The 19,989-nt window shown below is 36.3% G+C and overlaps 1 protein-coding gene across 3 annotated transcripts in view; it reads right to left on the bottom strand.

Annotated features, from left to right (window-relative positions):
* Window positions 1-19,989, bottom strand: part of ZSWIM6 (zinc finger SWIM-type containing 6) — a 176,275-nt gene that overhangs the window by 55,852 nt on the left and 100,434 nt on the right. For all 3 annotated transcript variants that reach the window (XM_054688129.1, XM_037529512.2, XM_037529511.2), the window contains one exon: window positions 11,326-11,682. In XM_054688129.1, coding sequence (XP_054544104.1) covers window positions 11,326-11,682 — 357 coding nt within the window. The remainder of the gene's footprint in view (window positions 1-11,325; window positions 11,683-19,989) is intronic.

Raw genomic sequence — 19,989 nt, 5'->3', positions numbered from 1 at the left:
CACATGTGTCTCTTCTTCCTCTTCTTGAGGAAAACTCCAACAAACTACTGCTTATCCATTCCCACTGCCCCTTCTGATGAAATGAGCTAAATAAATCCAACTTTTATCTTCACAGTGATTATTTCCCACAATTTTTTGTGACCACTAAAGTTATTCTTTATGGTACTGAGGGCCAAGACCTATCGGTACAAGGAGGCCTGCCCCAGAAGACAAGGATGGGGCTGTGTTCGGGGGTAGGACAGAAGTCAGGCTACTGTTTGTGGCTGTTCGCTGCCCTGTGAGATTTGAAGTTTCTGCTCACCATAGACATACCCAAATATTTTAAGTAGGCTTGAATTTGATTTGGAGAAAATCCCAGTCTTCTCTTTGGCCTGAAGCAGCCAAAGGGTAGACATTCAGATACTCTCCAAATATGTCAAGATAAACTCAAACTCATTTTTTGCCTACGAAGTTAGAAAAGTGCAAGAAAGCATAATCCAAGAATCACTTTTATTTGATTTCAATTGCACAATGCATTTTTCCTTAAAATCTACTAGGTTTTAGGGGCCTCCCTGGTGACCCAAGGGATTAGGCATCAGCACTATGAAGCAGTCCGCAGCTACTGCAGCACAAATTCAATCCCCAACCAGGTAGCTACCCACAGCAGACCTCTTCTGTCCTGCCCGCTGCCTCCCTAAGCAATGTATTTCAGTCAGTCCACCTGTTCTGCTCCCCACTCTGTCTCTGGTGAATCCTCTCACCCTACCCCACCCCCCATACTTCTGGCCTACATCCTAGTTCTTAAAAGCATAAATCAATCTTTAAACAAAAGCTACTAGGTTTTAAAACACCATCATATTTCTTAAAAATGTGACAGCTTTTAAAATTTCTGTACATATGTACATATGTACAGATTTTTGCTCTTACCCAGTTTATCTGCTGATGGAGATAAGCTACTAGCAAGTGTTTAAAAATTGGAATTATGTTTCTCAAGCTTTTAAGAAAATCAAGTTGTGGACTTTTGGTTGTTGATTTTGTTTTGTTTTCTGTAAGCTAGTATTAGAATGAACTTACTTCTCCAGAGTGTTGGAGGGAAGAAGGAAGCACTGCAGAGGGGAAATGGCCCACCAATTTTACTGCAAATAATCTAATAAAATCTACATACAAGTTGAGAGATGTGTGCGGTCCCACTCTTGGATTAGAACTCAGAAGACTTAAGTCCTAGGAATAGTTTGAAAAAACTGTGTGCCTTCTATCAAATCATCTAAGTACCTTAAGCCTCCACTTTTCAGTCCTCAAATTTTATAATGTAAAAATAAAAAATTAATCTAGATAATAAAAATTAGGTATTTTTTCATGTAGAAAACATACTCATTTAGTCATAAGAATGAAAGCAAAGATAACCTGGTGATAAATAAAACAAATTTACTCCAAACACAACTCAAGATTTGAACAAGACGTGTAATTTACATTATAGACCAGGAAATGACTACTGCAATAAACCACCTAAAAGTAAATTCATTTGCTAAACTTTAATGCTAAAATTTATTCAAATTCTAGTGTCTTGATTTTATGAATTAAACTGCTGCCTAAGCTGTGTATAAAATGCAGATTTATAAAATTTATTTTTACTTGTTAATGGCAATCTACAATAAAAAACCTCTCAGCATTTAACACTGAGAAAGGTATGGAATGAGAACCATAATTCATGTAGTTATATAATTGTTATTAAATATTCCCCCAGTTGACAGAAAATCAGAATCTATGTATGGAATTAAATGATCCATTAAGAATGTTTTAAAATGATCATTTTTGGGGTCCTATTTATAACTATAAATGTTATAACCTTTACAGCTGATAATTAATTTTTGTGAGCATTATATTACCAAAGCTTAATTCTTTAAAGGATCAAGCCTTCAAAGAAAGTAAAATTATCCATTGAAAAAAGGGAAACTAAAGCGCTGGGTTGCGAACCTGCCTCTGCGGCGCCGGTTCGATGCTTCCCGCATGGCGCGCAGACTCAGCAGTGTATGGCTCTGTGAATTCTCTCAACTGTACCCAGTGCATGTATCAAACAAACAAACTAAATAACATGCCAAAAAAAAAAAAAAAAGAAAAAAGGGAAACTATTGAATTCTCTCATTCCCAACTAGGAATGTGTGATTTTAACTTCCCCTCCTACCTTAGTTATGTAATTTCACAAAGGGAAAGCAAAGGCAATTTCATGAATATGAAGAACCAGAGTCCAAGTCTTTCTACCGCTTGATTTGGTTCTGATTTAATTTTCATTTATCCCAATATCAAAACTCCCTTATCCTAGAGCTTCTCAAAATTTAGATTATCTCAAAACTCCTTAGGCACACTATAAAAAAGATGCTTACATAACAATTTAGATCTACTGAATCTGCATCTTTGCCAGGATAAAAAGGGGAGTCTGTGTGCTGGGGTGTGGGGGGTTCTCTACTGGGAGAGGTTAAACACTGTGGTACACTCCAGAGCTTCATACTGAAAAGTATTCATAGTACTGAGGCACCAAGCAGCTGCCTCTCCAGGATAATAAATGAAGTGTATTTAAAACACACTGAATGAGTATTTTTCTCATATCATGGAAACAGTTGCTTCTATGCATTAGGCAACATCAAATTACTTAGCAAAATGCCAAAATGATATACCTAAGACACAATCAAAATTGATTTATGCTGGGGCCTCCCTGGTGGCCTAGGGGGTTAAGTCTCAGTGCTATCACCATGATGGCCTGAGTTTGATCCCCAGCCAAGGAACTGACCCATTGGCGCAACAGACCTCTTTCTCAGCTGCTGCTACCCTCAGCAGTGTATTTCAGTCAATCTGCCTGTTCTACTTCCCACTCTGTCTCTGGTGAATCCCTTACCCCCGCACTCCTGGCCTATACCCCAGTTCTTCTATGCATAGATAAATCGTTTTAAAAATTGGTTTATGTTATGTTTGGTATGTGAATTATTCAGTTTTAAGTTTTAATGGGGAAGTTAATGCTTTTTTCTTCTCTTAAATCTGCTGAGAAACAAATTCAAACAAGAAACTGAAAGGTTTCAGTTTATATCTTCATCTTAATTGTGACCTAACTACTTAGTAACATGGCTATCCAATAAAGCTTTAATCATACATTGAAGCAGCAGAGTTCTTTTTTGTTACAACTATATTGCCAAATTCAGTCTATATAGACAGAAGGCAGGCAGCAGATGTCTATAAAGCAGAGGTGATTAATTCAGCCTCTTTTGGGGACCTCTAGAAGAATGCCATCTCCTACAGTTTTAGTGCCTGCTGTTAAAACTAAGAAACATTAAGTCTATGACTTACAAAGGCACCAATACACCTGTCTTACAAGCTGAAGGCAAATTCCTGACATTAACCATTGGCACTAAAGAGGGAAAAGTAAAGGCAGCAAACTTTAGTAACTCAAACTCAGAATAATTCTTTCCTTGGAGAGGAAGAAAACCAGAAGACTGCTGAAAAATAACATGCACTGAAAAAACACACTTTAAAAACAATTTATATTTTACTCTTAATTAAATCCTCATCTCAAGGGCCTCCCTGGTGATGCAAGGGGTTAAGCACAGCATGATGAAACTATCAGCTATCTCTGCAGCAAGAGTTCGATCCCCAGCCGGCCAGGGAACAACCCACAAGGCACAGCAGATTCTCTCCTGTCTCACCCGCTGCTCCCCTCAGCAGTATATTTTCAGTAGCTCTGCCTGTTCTGCTTCCAACTCTGTCTCTGGTGAATCCTGTCACCCCCTGCACCTCTGGCCTGTACCCCAGTTCTTGTATGCACAAGTAAATAAATCTTTTTAAAAATCCTCATTTCAAGATATTGACTAATTTCCATTTCCATTACTTAGCTAACAAATGTGTTACAAATTATTTGATACAAATATATTTAAATATAAAGTTCTCAGAAAGTCTCATTTTTGCATAACCAAACTCCAGATTTACTAAAATAGATCTGTGTTTGCAAGTTTCATGAACGGTTTGCTCAAATTATTTTAAAAGATATTCTTTAAAAACTGGTTCACAAATATTTTCCTCAACTACCTACTACTGCTACTGAAGACTGAAGTCAACTACCATAACACAATGATAGTGAAATGAGCAAATATTTATTCCTTTGCCCCTGCTGACCTTATGAAACACACTCTTTATTGTCCATCTTACAAAAAAGAAAACTGAGATCTGAAGAGATTCAGTTACTTGCCCCACAGTAACAGAGCTGGAAAGCAAAGGGGAAGGTATGCTAACTTAGGTTATCTAATTTCTCAGCAACTAAACATTCTGAATATAATGGAGGAATGAGAAACCCACTTGTGGGGGTGATGGAAATAATTTCATCTAGCCAACATGGAGACTCTTAGGGTCAGTTAAAGAGGCAAGGCTGACAAAACTGATCATAGCTGGTAGCAAACCTCTGTAAATTATGAGAGTTGGGGTAATGTCAGAGATGACTACATGGCATGAGGAAAAGGAAGATTTAGAAGTAAAATAAGACAGGAAAAAGGGTTTGGGGTTAGAAACAAGTTCACTGTCTCTGCATAACCCTAGGAAATTCATTAAGGGCTAGAGATTTGTGATTCCTTCAAATTAAGAGATTTAAGTGCTAAGATTACTTCTTTTTGCTTAAGTGAAGTATTTTCTTGCAGAAAGGCAAAAAATAGTATCACCAATACAGGAACATTCATTCCATCAATGTTTGTAAATACATATTTAAATCATATTATGGAAACATCAAATTTCAGGTAAAACTTAAGGGATATACTCATAATTTGAGGAGGGCAATTTGACAGTAATTACAAAATTCAAAATATATATACCATTTGTTCTGGCATTTCTACTACTAAGAATCTACTTTTCAAAATCACACAAATTCTCTCCTCCCTCTCTTCCCCCCTGCCCCCAACAGATGTTGATCACAGCAGCACGTACATAGTAAGGAATATGGAAACAACTTCAAATTCAGGGGGTTAATGGTTAAATGTATCATAGTGTAGCATATTACACAACATTTAAAATAGTAACACACTTACTTATACTAACATATGAATATATTAAGAGACAAAAGGAAACTACAGCAAAAATTTTTTTAATTACATACATGTGCACATGAAGACATCTGAACACAGTGTCAGCAGGGGTAATCTTGTGGGAATAAACGAGCTGTTGGAGACCAAGGGTAGGGAGCCAAGAAGGACTTGTCTGATCTTCATATATTTTCTACACTAGAACTTCTCCAAGATGAAGCCTTTTTTTTTTTTTTCATTTTCTTTAAGTGTCACACAACTGCTTTTTGAGATAGTATATTTAATGCAACTTAAATTCTCTTCCATAAAACACATTTGCTAATTATATCAACCACCAGTAGAGCGTACCTTTGTTTCAACAACTGTCAAGCTCAGAATGCTCTATAATATAAAGAATATACTTGTAATAATTAAATTATCTCCCTAGGACATAATGTAAGCCTAATTACAATGAACATGACCATATACTAGGAAACAAAAGAAAGAGAGGTATGACATGAGTTTCCCATCAGATGACTCTGTCACTCACTGATAAATTTGGAACATGCATGTGTACATGTTGTTAAAGAATTCACTTCTAAGTTCCTACTAAGAGCAAAGTGGAATGAAAAATGATGGTGGTATTTTTTGTTTAACAATGTGAGGGTCTATTATGTCTTTAGTCCTCAGGGAAGCTACCAAAATATACAGATCACAGTTTCAGCCCCACGAGAGCTGACACTCAAGGAAAACTAAGCTACACAATGGACATGAAACTGCTGAGCAGGTTTGCCTGTTTGTTAAGATCTGAGAGAGCCTGAATGAACAGACATGTAAGATGGCTGGGCCACAGAGACATTTGGAGGCTAAGTTAAGCAGTTCAGGAAGACATAAATGGAACTTAAGGTGCTGGTTTTATAAGAACCATGTTCAAATAAATGCATACCTACATAGGACAACAAGAGGTAGACCTTTGCAGGAGAGAGCCTAGGCACGGCACCTCCTGTGTCTCTGTAGAAACACCACCACCAAAGAGCTAGACAATCATAGGTAGAACAGATCTTTGATATCATGTATCCACCCTCATCTGACAGGTGAATAAAACCCTTCTCCAACTGACAGACTGAAATGATCTCTGAAAACATGGCAAGTGGAGTGATGGATGAGTACAGCCTACTTTGGGATTAGCCTGGGTTCCAGGAGTGGAAGGGCTATTGAAATGATTCCTTTTCTCGCTCTTCCAAGTTAGGGGCAATGCTATAGTTTCCCCTTAGTCGATCCCTCTTTGTTGTAGTCTGCTTAATACAGGTTAGCCTTTAAAGGAGGACAGCAGAAGAAAGAGCATAGCGAGAAAATAGAGTAAGAGGAAATTTAGGGCAGAAAGACAGAGAAAAGCAAGTTAACCTACAACTCTAATATCCTCCACCCCCTAACAGGTTTCTTCTCAATTGTGAGTACTTGCAGAAGCCACAGCATGAAGTAAACTCAGTTATCTTAATACTACTGTCATCATTATTATATGTATACATTTAATCATTAAAATTCTTCCAGCACCTTTAGAAAAGACTATGAGCACTTTAAATATAAGAAAATGAATCTCACCAAGGTGAAATGGGTAATACATCACAAGACAATACTAAAGTCTGAGCTTCTAGATTTCAAGTTCAATGCTCTGTCACAATTTATTCCATCTATTACATACCTCTTTTAATAAGAAGTATAAAGGACCAGAAACGTCATAAATGAATTAACTAAGAATGGGTTAGCATTTAGAAAGCAGGACATTTCTAGAAAGTGCTTAGCAAAGATACCAGCCTCTTTTTTTTTCAGACTATGGAAGCTGAAAGTTTTATTAGAATATAAAACCAAGAGCAAACAATTTTGCTTTAAAAAATGCAGAATTATAACTGGCTTAGAAAGCAGTACATTTCTAGAAAGTGCTTAGCAAAGATACCAGCCTCTTTGTTTCAGAATATGGAAGCTGAAAGTTTTATTAGAATATAAAACCAAGAGCAAACAATTTTGCTTAAAAAATGCAGAAGTATAAATGGCAGTCTCCTTGGAGGACCATTAACTATCTAACAGGCACTATTTAGCAAACAATGGTTAATTTTATAATCTAATCATAATTACATGGGGCATTTTATGAAAACACAATGAGATGTAACAAAAAGTCTACTGTCAAGGACTAAACTATTATGATGGCTAAGTCTATATTAAAACTGTCTTCATTGAATCTGCGACCTTGAGTAGGTAACTAACCCATTCTCATTAGTTTCTACATGAAAAAACTACTGCAATTATAAATCTGCAATAACTAGCTTACCAGGAAATTGTGAGGAACAATGCACTTGAAATAGACTTGTCTTTCAAGCTCTTTGCTTTCAATTTCTCAGGATAAAATTATTTTTAAAATAAAATATTTCAAAATAAGGAAAAGCAACTAATAGAAACATTAGGATAAATTCATAAGAAATTCATAAAGAAAAGGAAAAACCTACCATTGTCAGCGTGCCTTGCATTTACTCATAAGTTGTAACTTTCTTCTAATAAGGATTTGTATAAGCTAAACTTCCTTGTCTTTACAATACCTACTAAAATAATTTATAAATCCTATCCTAAGACTACTTATCTAGCAAGGTAAATGTTTCCTCAGAGAAAAATCAACTCTTCCCAATATTCATTCAAGACATTTTTCTCAGACAAAAATACACCCATAAAATCATATAAGTAAGTAGTGCTTTAAAAACAGATTACAGAATGCTTCATGTACAGATGTTTGTAGGCAGGTGGGACCATGAGTCAAGTAACCACAAAACATTTTTAATCCCACCCCCTACACTAAGTCATCAATCTAACAGTTAAAATAAGACCCTCCAGGGAGCAAATTTCCCATTTCATCACTTTAGGTCATGGCCTGCTTCCTACCTCTCTTCTTTTTTACTACTTGTCACACTAGAGTGGAAGGCAGGAAGGCAGCTCATGTAATTGGCCCATTTCCAGGCTGAGAGCAAATCTGATGATAAATTAAGTGGAGAGAAAGCTGGTGAGATAAGCTGCTCAAGTTCACTGCTCTCCTGAAGCTATTCTCATACAAGTTATTTGAAAATCACACTAAATCTAAAGCTCACTTGCATTTTGTACTTGTTATTTCCTTAGACATCTTTTTCTTCTAATTTTAGAAACTGAAAAAAAATATAATGGCACATGAACATTGTCTTGCATCCAACTTTACATGTTTCTTTATTCCCACCATTTCAACACAGAAATGAATTTAAAACACATTTAGATCAAAAAAAAAAAAAATCAACAACACTGGAGGCTGCTACTCTTCAAACATCAGACAAATGCAGAACAAAGAACTAACTGATGACATGGACCTCTGGTTAAACTAAAAGTTAGAGAACATAGTGGCCACAATGGATTACGTGAATTAAGGAAACAGGAGGAAATCCCGCAATGCATAAAAGTTTGAAAAATATCCTATTTTTCTGCTTCCACTGAAGAATTTATTAAGCAGCTACAAATAGACTCCTGAGAAATCTGAGATGATTCTTAGCTGGTTTGAATTTTCACAAGGCAGCAAGACTATGAATGAAACAGAATATAAGTCTATTTGAAAAAGTCCTTGAGTGTGTGTGCTTTTGGTGGGTCCAAGGTGCTTCTATGACAGGGTTGTTTACAATTCTGTTGTTTAACATTGGCAGACTTCACCAATAAAATGCTTTACACACCTTATGATAGACAGTCTAACAAAGTTGAGCCTGATATGAGGAGTACTAGAATAAATTTGAATATGTAGATTTACTGACCAAAAAAAAAAAAAATGTTCCAAATATCTTATGGCACCAGGATACTTAAAAAGAATGGTGACAGCAACTCTATTCAAAAGAAGGACAATCAATAGTTGAATGGACAAATACAGAGTTCTGCTGTCCAATAAGGTAGCCACTAGCCACATGAACTCCTGCAATGTGGACATAGTATGATTCAAGATATGCTGTAAGTATAAAACAGACACCAGATTTCAAAGACTTAAGATGAAAAAGATTAAACTATATCAATATTTTCATTGAATGGATATTTATGAACATTGTTATTATTTACTATTTGATGAATATTTTGAATATACTGAGAAAAAAATCAAAATTAATTTTACTTATTTCATTTTAAATGAGGCTATCAGAATATTTTTCCTTTTTCTATTTTTGAGAATATTTTAAATTATACACATGGTTCACACTGTATTTCTATTGGACAGCACTGCTCCAGAGCAATGAAAATGAACTACAGTTCCTGAAACAATATGGGTAAATCTCACTAACATGTTTAGAGAGAATGGCACATATTAAAAAAACTAGCATCAACAAATGTTGGCGAGGTTGTGGAGAAAAAGGAACTCTCCTGCATTGCTGGTGGGAATGCACACTGGTCCAATCACTATGGAGAGCTGTGTGGAGATTTCTTGACCTACTAAAGATAGAGCTTCCATATGATCCAGCAATTCCACTCCTAGGTATTTACCCAAATGACACAGAAACATTAATTCCAAAGAGCACCTGCATCCCTATGTTTATAGCAGCACTATTTACAATAGCTAAGCCATGGAAACAACCCAAATGCCCAAAAATAGATGACTGGATCAAGAAGATGTGGTACATATACACAATGGAATATTACTCTGCAATCAAAAAAGATAAACACATGCAGTTTGCAGCAACATGGATGGAGCTAGAAGGGATCATACTCAGCGAAATAAGTCAGAAAGAAAAAGAAAAATACTGGATGGTCTCACTCATAGCAGGAATTTAGAAAACCTAAATAAGGGACCAGGAAAAAGATTAATTAATACAAAGTAAAAATCAAAATCAACAAGCAACTATAAACCAGAGACACACCACGGGGTAGGGAGGAGGGAAGGGGAGAAGAAGGACTAGGGTCAAAATAAGGGGGGGGTGTAATTGTATGGGGATATAACCAAAACAATAATGCATACATTGTACAAAAATGAAAAATGATGTAAGAATTATATAAAATAAAATATTAATTTAAAAAAACATGGTTTTTGAGTAAAAGAAGTCAGATGCATGAAGTTCAAAATCAGATAAAAGTAAACCAGTGTTAAAGTTATCAACAACAACAAAACACAAACCACCAAGAAAGTGATTTTTACAAAAATTAGGCGGTGGCTACCACTGGGAAGAGAAATAAGTTTGTGACTGGGAGGGGCCATACGGAACCCTCTCATGCATTGAATGGTCTATTTCTTTACTGGGGTGTTGATTTGCTTTGGAAATCTGCACATGCATATTTTATGGACTTTTTTGCATGTTATATTTAAAAAAATTTAAATTTTTAAAGAAATTATCTTAAACTGATTTCCTTAAAAATTTATATTTGCTCTATCAAGCAATAACTTTAAAGAAAATTGAAAAAAAATTGAATTGAATGACTAGCCCTATATTTATATCTCAAATCAATACAATGAAATAAAGGTAAAAATGTTAGGCCCCAGAGCTAGTTAATCAAGACTATCACTTTCTTTAACATGTTTTTAAATAATTTTAAAATTATGTTTAAATGTTAAAAGCATAGCAGCCTATAATTTAAAAGCATTATTTATCCTTTATTAGCATACTATATGAAATAGGTGGTGGATATGTTCTGAAATGTTGTACATATATTCCTGAGTCAGATATTTGCAATGCATGAAATAAAATTGATAAATGTGTTTACAAATAAATGAGATAACATGTTCAGTGAATGAAAGATTTACAAGAAACCCTTTTTGATGTTTCTTATATATAATGATATTCATATCCTAAACTCTCTAAACAAATTTTTTTAAGAATAATTTTTTTCTTAGAATTTTTTATTTTTCTAAGAATAATTTATTTTCCTCATATAAGGTATCCTGTCAGAAACTTTCCAGCCTTGGAAAATAAATTTCAAAAGAAAAATGAAAAAAAAAAATTCTGAGTATGTCTATATCAAATTACTGACAACAATCTACAAAGGTGAATTAATGTCTAAGTACATGTTTTCTACAGGCATTATCTAGTATTTGATAAAATTTTACCAAATGTAAACATATGAGAGATTTCTCTGAGTAGGAAAAGTTTTATTATCTAAGGGGGAATACATGAAACACTTCAAAATAAATGTTTTATGATGCAAAACTGAAAAAAATCTTTGTTACCTAAGAATAATGCTGATGTCCTAATTCACAGTGAATTCATTTTCATGCAGAAAAGTTGACTACATAAACACAAAGGAGTTCAGCAAAGAAATCTATAGAACAAATGCCTATACTCACCATGAACTTGGTTGATTTCTGAATTTTGGGAAAGAATTTCATCTGCTAATTTCTGAGCAGTTGGCAAAACCTCTGTGTGGTGCACTGTGATCAAATACTGTACAAACTTTTGCAGTTGGTCTCTATTCATTTGAAAGAGAGTCTCTGAAATGGGAAGATGCAGTTTGACCTGATCTGGTTTGCGGATGCGGTATAAAGACAATGCCACAACATGGGCACAATAAAATATGTCCTTGTTTCCACAGCTGCAGGTCACTGAGGTAATCTTGCAACGATCAAAGCTGATGGCCACGTTGCAAACAGTTTCTGGCTCCGATTGTATTGCAGGTTCTGTCACTGTGCCGCTCAAGTGGAAACCTATGTGAAAGAAAAGGAAGAGACAGTTTAGTTTATGCACTCAGATGCTACAAAGTACTTTAATTCTTTGAAATGTGTAACACTTGACAGCAAAAAGGAAAAAATATGACAGACTTTGTAAAAACATTCAGGCCACTCAACACCTCCCCTGCCACTGCATCTTACAGGTTAAAAATAAATGGTATTCAGGGAGGGGTATTCAGGGGCCTCCCCGGTGGCGCAGTGGTTGAGCACTGGGTTGCGAAGGTGCCCGCAGCCTCCGTAGCGCCGGTTCAATCCCCAGCTGCTCCCTGGCCACCAGAGGAGGATCCCGCATGGCGCGCAGGCCTCTTCTGCCGCCCGCTGCTCCCCTCAGCAGTGTACTTCAGTCCTTCTGCCTGCTCTACTTCCCACTCTGGCTCTGGTGAATTCTCTCACCCTCTCGTGCTTCTAACTGTACCCAGTGCTTGTATAAATAAATAAATAAATCTTAAAAAAAATAAAAAAAAATGGTATTTAACAGACATGCTGAGTCACATGAAAAGAGTTATTGTAGTAACCCCCCACCATAGCTATAGGAAATATAGATATTAGTAAGCCATCACTATTCATTAGTAAGCCACCATTATTCTACTCTCTATCTGTAGTGCACATAACAAACATCACCCTAAATCAGTAGTTTTCTTTAAAAAACAAAACTTTAAAAAGCAGTCAAGCTCAGCTTTCTTCACAACAAACTCCTCCCCTCTTCCCTATACCTTTATTCCACACAGCCACTAGCCTCCTTCAATAAACACTGAAGTGTTGTTTTTTTTTTTTACTTAATCCTTTTTTCACTTAATAATCCTTTCTGTAGCATGCACAATGTATGCCTCAAAGCACAGCAATGTCTATGGGCAGCGTCAGCTGGTGGAACTGAGAAGTCCACCAAATCTCACACATGTGCCATAATCTAAATAAATAACTCAAGGACTATTTTCTTTCACAATACTGTTTTCTTTCACAATACACAATATTCAAGGACTATTTTCTGTACAAAAATCACCAAATGACATGGCACATTAGAGGCCTTCTAGCTAAACTTAGACCCATAGAGGAATCCTCCAGAACCTCCCTGACAGATAGTCACCTGGCCACTGCACATAAAGGGATCAGAGAGGAAACATTCACCCTGCACAGGCAACAATCCCCCTCAGACAGCTATAGCTACAGCCAACTGAAAACTGCCTTCCACTTGCACCACTCAAGTCTTGGTATGTTTGGCCAGGGGACAATCCTTCTCACTCCTTTTCTTTAAATGGATGGAAAATTACCCTTCCTTTTTGGATTACACTTCAGTTCCACCTTCCTTCTGTTTATCACACCAGAGGTCAGGGATCAACCTTAAGAGGATCCCTCTGAGAAGCTCCAGGACACAGGTTTACCTTAGGATTTGAGTGCCTGAAAGCATTTTGAATGCTACAAAATAAAGCCATTGGCGCTCTCTCAACCTTCCATTATCTATGCTATTGAATAAAATTTATCAAGTAGGCCAATATTTCTTCAGTTCCCCTTCATTCGTAAAAAGAAGGGTCTTTATGGTGTGGGAACTCTGGGAGGGGTGCTTCACATGGAACTGCCAGAAGATGTCTAGAGGTCACATGTGGGGCATCTGCACCTCACTGACTAGAGTCTTCAAAAGAGGCTAAATAGTGAGAGAGCTGGGAAAAACATTATCCAAATTTCAAAAAATTCTTTTAGAGTAGTATCTTCTTAATTCATATTCATCAACATTTAGTGGGAAAAGTATACAATTTTTTATCAAATTAATCAATCTAAAAAGAACATTCCCTAAAAACAAGTTACTATTACTGCTTCACAGTAAGATACTCACAGTATGAAATATAGTATAACACTCCCTCTTTCAGAATGGATATTCCAGTGTCATTTTTCTCTTTTGGTCAAGAAGTTTTTTGAAAATCATAATTTAAAAAAAGATACATGGTAAAAGCACCTATTTTTAAAAACAGTGTATTTTTAACAAAAAAAAATCACATAAAAGGTAAATACCCAAGAAAATCCCCAAATTAAAGAATAATAAGAGCAGTCTTCCTTTATTACATACCAGAATGTACTATAACCAACAGTAATTAAAGCTCCATGGGACAGGCACAGATTAAAGGGGGGAAAAAATCAATGATTCATAAGAAAGAGTCCAAAAGTTTCCAAATATATTCTGTTTTTCACATATATGTGGAAAAGTAACCAGTTACCATATATGAAAATGATTATAAACTGTTTATAAAACTGATCTCTCTCTCTCAGCTTAACATCATCACATTTCTCCTTGCCCATGAAGTCAACCTTCTTGTCTCTCCACAAATTAATCCTGTATAACTTCTCCAATCATAAGCAAAGCCAAGATAATAGAGGACGCAAGAGTTTAGACTAGTTAGTATATAAGTAGTCTATAAGGTTATACACAACAGGTGTTTCAAAAGAGACTGACCTAACTGTAGGGGGAAAAAAATTGATGACGTCCTCAAATAGTTTTGCAAAAATTACTTTCTTTATTTATTTGAGCTGTACAAGGTCGAAGTAAATGAAATTCTAATGTCATACAAGTATGCTGGGGGGAAAACCCACATATTATCCAATTTCATTACATTAAATATTTATTATTCTTGTAAAGTCTTTTTAAAAAAACTATAAAAATAATATGATCTCCAAGACAAACTGGTTCAAGAGGTATGTGAGGGCACAAATGAACATATACATACATGTGTATATATTACAGAGTAACACAATTAATCTGATATCAAAGATTAAGGCATTTCATGAATGTTCATTTTCTAAGTAATTCTAGATTATCTCTCAAGTTCCCAAAAACCTTTAAAAATGCCAACCATTTTTGTTGAAAATATTTCTAAACTGTTAAATTGTACACTGCCACCTTAATCAGCTAAATGCGGTGGTTACCAATTGAGGGGGGCAGCACTCCCTACAACAGACACCCGCAGGAGGCATTCTTTTCCTAAGTGGGCTCTTTCCATCTCATTTCTCCACTACCGGCTATCAGGATGGCTACTTCCCTGCACTTACTAGAAGTTTTCATGGTAGGTTCTCTACCCTTAGATTGGCTGCACCTCTAATTTGTCTTGCTTTCTGGCAGCTGTTTGATACTCAGAAGTCTATTTGCTTTGGGGATGTTCCTCTTTACTTTTAGGTTGGAATGGCTGATGTTGCTAAAGGTTAAAGAGTTTATCTGAAATACAGGAAAAGTTCATACACACAGAGGCAGCTGGTATATTACATTTCAACACTATGTCACACTTCAGTCAAATATGTAAGAATTCCATCAAGCTTCACTTCAGATGAAGTGTTGTCATGAAATTGTGCCTCTCCTATTCGAGACACCTTTGAAATTCCACCAACTCACTTTCTGTGGGTCTTAAATTGTACCAGAGCACCCACAGGAGCAAGAAGAATATCCTCCTTCAACAATCCCTAAAGGATGTGAAGACATCCTTCCTCCACCCCCTCACCTCCCCACACTCAGCTAGCGTTCTCTCTTTAGGCACTGGATAACTTGAAATAAAATAATGTTTCTGAGCATGGATTTGCCATTCTGGAGTTCTTTTTTTTTTTTTTCTGGCAAACCCTGATGAGCAGCTGTTTTAGGCCTGAAAATACAAAATCTTCTGGGATAGTTAGCTGTTCTATATGGCATAGCTAAGGACACAAAAACAGGTAATCCTGCTCTCTGTGGTAAAATGCGGATAATTAAGTTTTATTTTCAAATAATTAAAAATACAATGTCAAAGGTAGCTAATACTGTAAGAGGAAACCTCACAGGGCAGTCAAATTGTTTTAGCATCATGCCACCACAGAGCCCAATAAAACTGTAGCAATTCACACTCTCAGTCTGCAAGAATTGAAGATAAAGCAAAAACAAGGCACACTGTTGTACAGGTCTTGGTAATAGACTCTGTCTCAGGGTACACTTAAATGCTGTGTACCCTGGACACATTATTTGACTTCTCTGAGTCTTGCTCAATTCATGGCAATATGTGGCTAGAAATATATCTCCTGGGGTTGTTTGGGGGATTCAAATGAAATAACATATGTAAAGCACCTGGCACATAGTAAAAGTGCTCATTAAATTTTATTTCCCTTTCCTTCCCTTCCCAGCTGGAGAAACAGGGCAGGGATATTGGATACCTTCCCTTCATCTATAACACTTTCTATTTCTATGCTACTGAATTGTGGGGGAAAGAAGGTCACACTTGGGAGGCAGCTTGGAAAATAAGGATGGCCTCTGAGAATGTTTGAAGTAAGTGAGCAGGCCAACACTGCATTGATCATTGCTGTTTGACTACAAAACCAAAAAACTTCAGTTACACCTTTGCTCAGTTCAGCTCTTTCCCCATTTTCCTATTAAGTTCTCCCAACACAAAAAGAGTTAATTTTATGGAAGTGTTACTTTCACATATAGAAGAACTAGAAAACACTAGGGGAATGATTTTTTTTAAGTTACTATATTTATTTCTAAAATGTTTAATGCAGTGATTCTCAACAAAATGAGGTAGAGACACCCACTTTTCCTGAGACCCTTTCAGAGAATCTATAAGATCAAAATTTGTCCACAATACCTAGGTATTACTGACCTTCTAAACTCTATCATAAGTTTACATTTAGCTATCTATAATGTGTGATATCACGTCACCTTGAACAGTGAACACAGAGACAGGAAAGTCTAGCTCACTCATTACAAACATCTTTCAATGCCATCCTTTTCACTAAAACATTTTTTATTTAGGGGTCTACAGCTATATTATTTTGATAAAGGTATGCCTTTTATGTTAACAAGTTAATTACTATTATTTAACAAATATACTACTTTTTCTTCTCAGTTTTACTTTCAAACAGTAAATATTAGGTATAACCCTCATAAAAAAAAGGACTTTGGGGTCTTCAACAATGAATAAACCCAGAAAGTTAAAGAACTGTTATTATGAAGCTAAGAAATAGAAGAAATAATAATTATTCTTCTCCAAATTGTCCCTGAAATGGCATTGTTGCACTGGGATCTTACAGAATGTCAACAGTAAATGAGACTCAGTAGAGAAATAGTACAGAGGCAAATTTCTCACACATGAACTCATATTCAAATTGTCTACATTATTGTCACATTAATGAAAATTAAGATTTCTAGAAAGTTAATATTTAATTCTTCACTGATATTCTAAAATAAGCTTTCCTTGAAAGCTGATTTTCTGTCTCTAAGGTTAGATGTTAGGGAACTAGGAGACCCATGGTGACAAACTGGAAAGACAACTGTGTTAAAATACACAAAGAATTTCGTAAGGCTGGCTGTTTTGTACATATACATATAGGTGCTCGGTTAACTAAGAAGTGATTACAAGGGCAAAGCATTAGAAAACTTCCAAGCTAAAATAAACTGGTAGTCATGAAATAAACAAACACTACAAATGACTGCTTTCAGGACATTTCTTTTCAGAAAAGCCTGTGCAAGTAACATATTCTTTGTTGAAAAAGAATTTAACAGAAGCACTGGTGTAGTGCTTACACAAATACATCTTTCACCCTTCTCCTAACTAAAAAGAACCCCCCAGGGAAATTAAAGGCAGAAACCAAGGTAATGTAATGTTATGGCTGAAAGGGTGGCAAGGGTTGTGAAAGGTTTTTTGTATCTTTTAGAGTTAAGTTTAAAATGCAAAAGTGTTAACATTTAACACTCCCATAACAAAATGTTCATTGGTTAACTAAACCTCTATGTTAGCTAAATGTCTAGTAACTAATACTTGTGCCCCTGGTAAAACAGTTAAGTTAATCATTGCACCCCAAGAACCTGACTTTTACCTTTCCCAACTCTGAAAATTACTGAACCCAATCCAACACACTATGTGCAATTATCAATTTTAAAAACCAAAAGTTTTAATTCAAATCAAGCAGTTTCCAGATCAGCAGTACAGTGAGGACAAGAGCCCAAAATGAAGCCGATAAATTCAACTCAAAAAACCAGCTTGTCTAAAATGTTATGCTCCTTCTTCATCTACATAATTTTCTCAAAGGGAGATCCAAAATTAAAGAGACTGCATCCCGTGAGTTGGCTAATTAAATCCTGTAACCCTAATTTCTAATACTAAGCTTAAACAGCTTATAGAAAGACTTTGAAAGTTTTTGTCAGCAATCACTAATGAAGCAGCTTCATCGTTCAGAAAAATTGTTTTTTAAAAGGAAAAGCTTTATTTTTAAATCCACCTTAAAAATATGCCTATTTGGCATAGAATCACTCCTACACCTCATTAATATTTGAAAGAAAGACAATGGGAAATTAATGCAAACACCAGACTGTAAACCACAGCATACCCTACAAACAACATAAAAATTTACGGAGCATGCATTGGATGGGCCCAACCAAGAGTTCCCAGAGGCATTCTGTTCGTTATTGGTTTTGTTTTCTTGTTAATTTAGGTTCCTGCACTATTGCATACAAGGATTCATATGATCAGAATAACTATTAGATATGAGTGGCATTAGATAGTTATTTCAAATTATTTATGAGAAAAAGATATTTATTAGCAATTTAGGCATCTGCAATGGGTACCTAGAGGGAATATTTAGTTTTAAGGGGAATGCACTGGATTAATAAAAAAGTCACATCACTGCACGTCATCCCAAATCCTGATGGACACAACAGTTCCTCACCAAAACCATTACCATCAGATAATTTTCCAGAATGTATTTCTGTATTTTAACATGCATATTTGAGGGAAACAACAACCATTGACCAGTCTCAAACTCTGGGTGGGTGGTCATGGGGGCAATAAGCATAAGAGGTGCAACTTGCATTATCTGCACAACTTTAATGTCCTTAAGGCACTTAGGAATCTTAATTAGTTGTCCCTATCATTTAAGTTCCACTTTCTCGCACCAAACTTTTTCTAATGTAAGCAAAGAAATTTCAGCCTTACACTCTTCTTAAAGGTCAGGACAACTGGCGCTTGGTCATCTGCATAGCCCCCAGTGCTGCTGCTACAGTGCAATGTCCCACTTCTTCCCCTCCTCACTTGGCCTCTCACCTGGGTCCCCCACTTCTGAAGTGCAAATTTAAAATTGGTTAAAGTCCTTTGATGCCCAAACACAAGCCCTTAGCACCTCTAAACACCTTTGTCTTAGGTTTATTTGCACAGGTCTATCTGGGGGAGGGGAACAAAGATCCTTTTACCTGCTTATTTCCTGTTGTTGCTTACAGCAAAACCAAGCAAGGGCTTGGCTTTTACTTTAGAAGCATAGGTGAAAGAGGAGAAATTCTGGAGACTAATTCTGTTTACCAGTGCCAAAGGGTAAGGAAAATAGAATATGCAGGACTGGGAGGAGAGATGCAGGTCTCAGTCAAATTACTTCCCTCACACCCTGAAGTTCTGGCCTGATCCCTCAACTCACATTTTGTCTCTGACACAATTCTCACAACCATCCTGGCAAAGCAGGAGTCATCTAGTCCCCTTTTTACAGATGATGAAGTTCTTAAGTTCTCTCAGAGAGGTAATGAAAGCACACTGTGAATTAAAGAGATCTCTAAATGACTGGTAAAAACATGGATTTTCAAAAGTCCAAAAGATAAACGTGTACAAATAAAGTCTTTCTTCACCGACACTTAAATGACTTAAAAGGATGAGGCAAATTAACAGACCCAAACAGACATTTAAGTAACATCGCTAAATTTTAGGAACTTGGGAGGCGAGGCACAATCTTTAATCTCTGTAGGCCAAGGATCCAGCAGAGCTCTTAGATCAGGCCAGGTCCTTGTAACTATGTCAAATAAAGGAACTCATGGATTCTCCCAAGCAAAGCCTGCCCTGCACTATAGAAATCACAAACGAAATGCTTTGGTTCCAAGCCCAGAATACTTAAAACTTAACTAGAGACTATTTTAAAGAATCTGTTCCTTTGTGATACCAGTTAAGGCAGAAGCAGAGGTCTGCGGCATCCCTGTCACAGAGAAGACTGCCCCAGAAGAAACACTCAAGCAGCATTTGTTAGATAGAAAAATGCACAAACACTCTTATACTTTTGGTATGTGGAACATATAGTTCAGTGCTCTCAAACAGGAATGTGCATCAGAATCACCTGGAGGACTTGCATAACACAGATTGCAGAGCACCATCCCATTACCCAAGTGACACTGCTGCGGCTGGTCCAGGGAGCTTGACCTAGATTAGAATCATAGCCTACACAAGGCTTCCTGGTCAAAATGTATTTAAGTATACAGTAAACAGAAAAGTTAAGAAAATATAACACTTGATAAAGAGTATATACAATTTT

Source organism: Talpa occidentalis, unplaced genomic scaffold, assembly GCF_014898055.3.
Source record: "Talpa occidentalis isolate TD23 unplaced genomic scaffold, MPIMG_talOcc4v2.1 talOcc4.6, whole genome shotgun sequence".
In the NCBI taxonomy this organism is placed as follows: Eukaryota; Metazoa; Chordata; class Mammalia; order Eulipotyphla; family Talpidae; genus Talpa; species Talpa occidentalis.
Note: the sequence above shows the minus strand (reverse complement) of the source record. Positions and strands in the feature narration are given on the sequence as shown.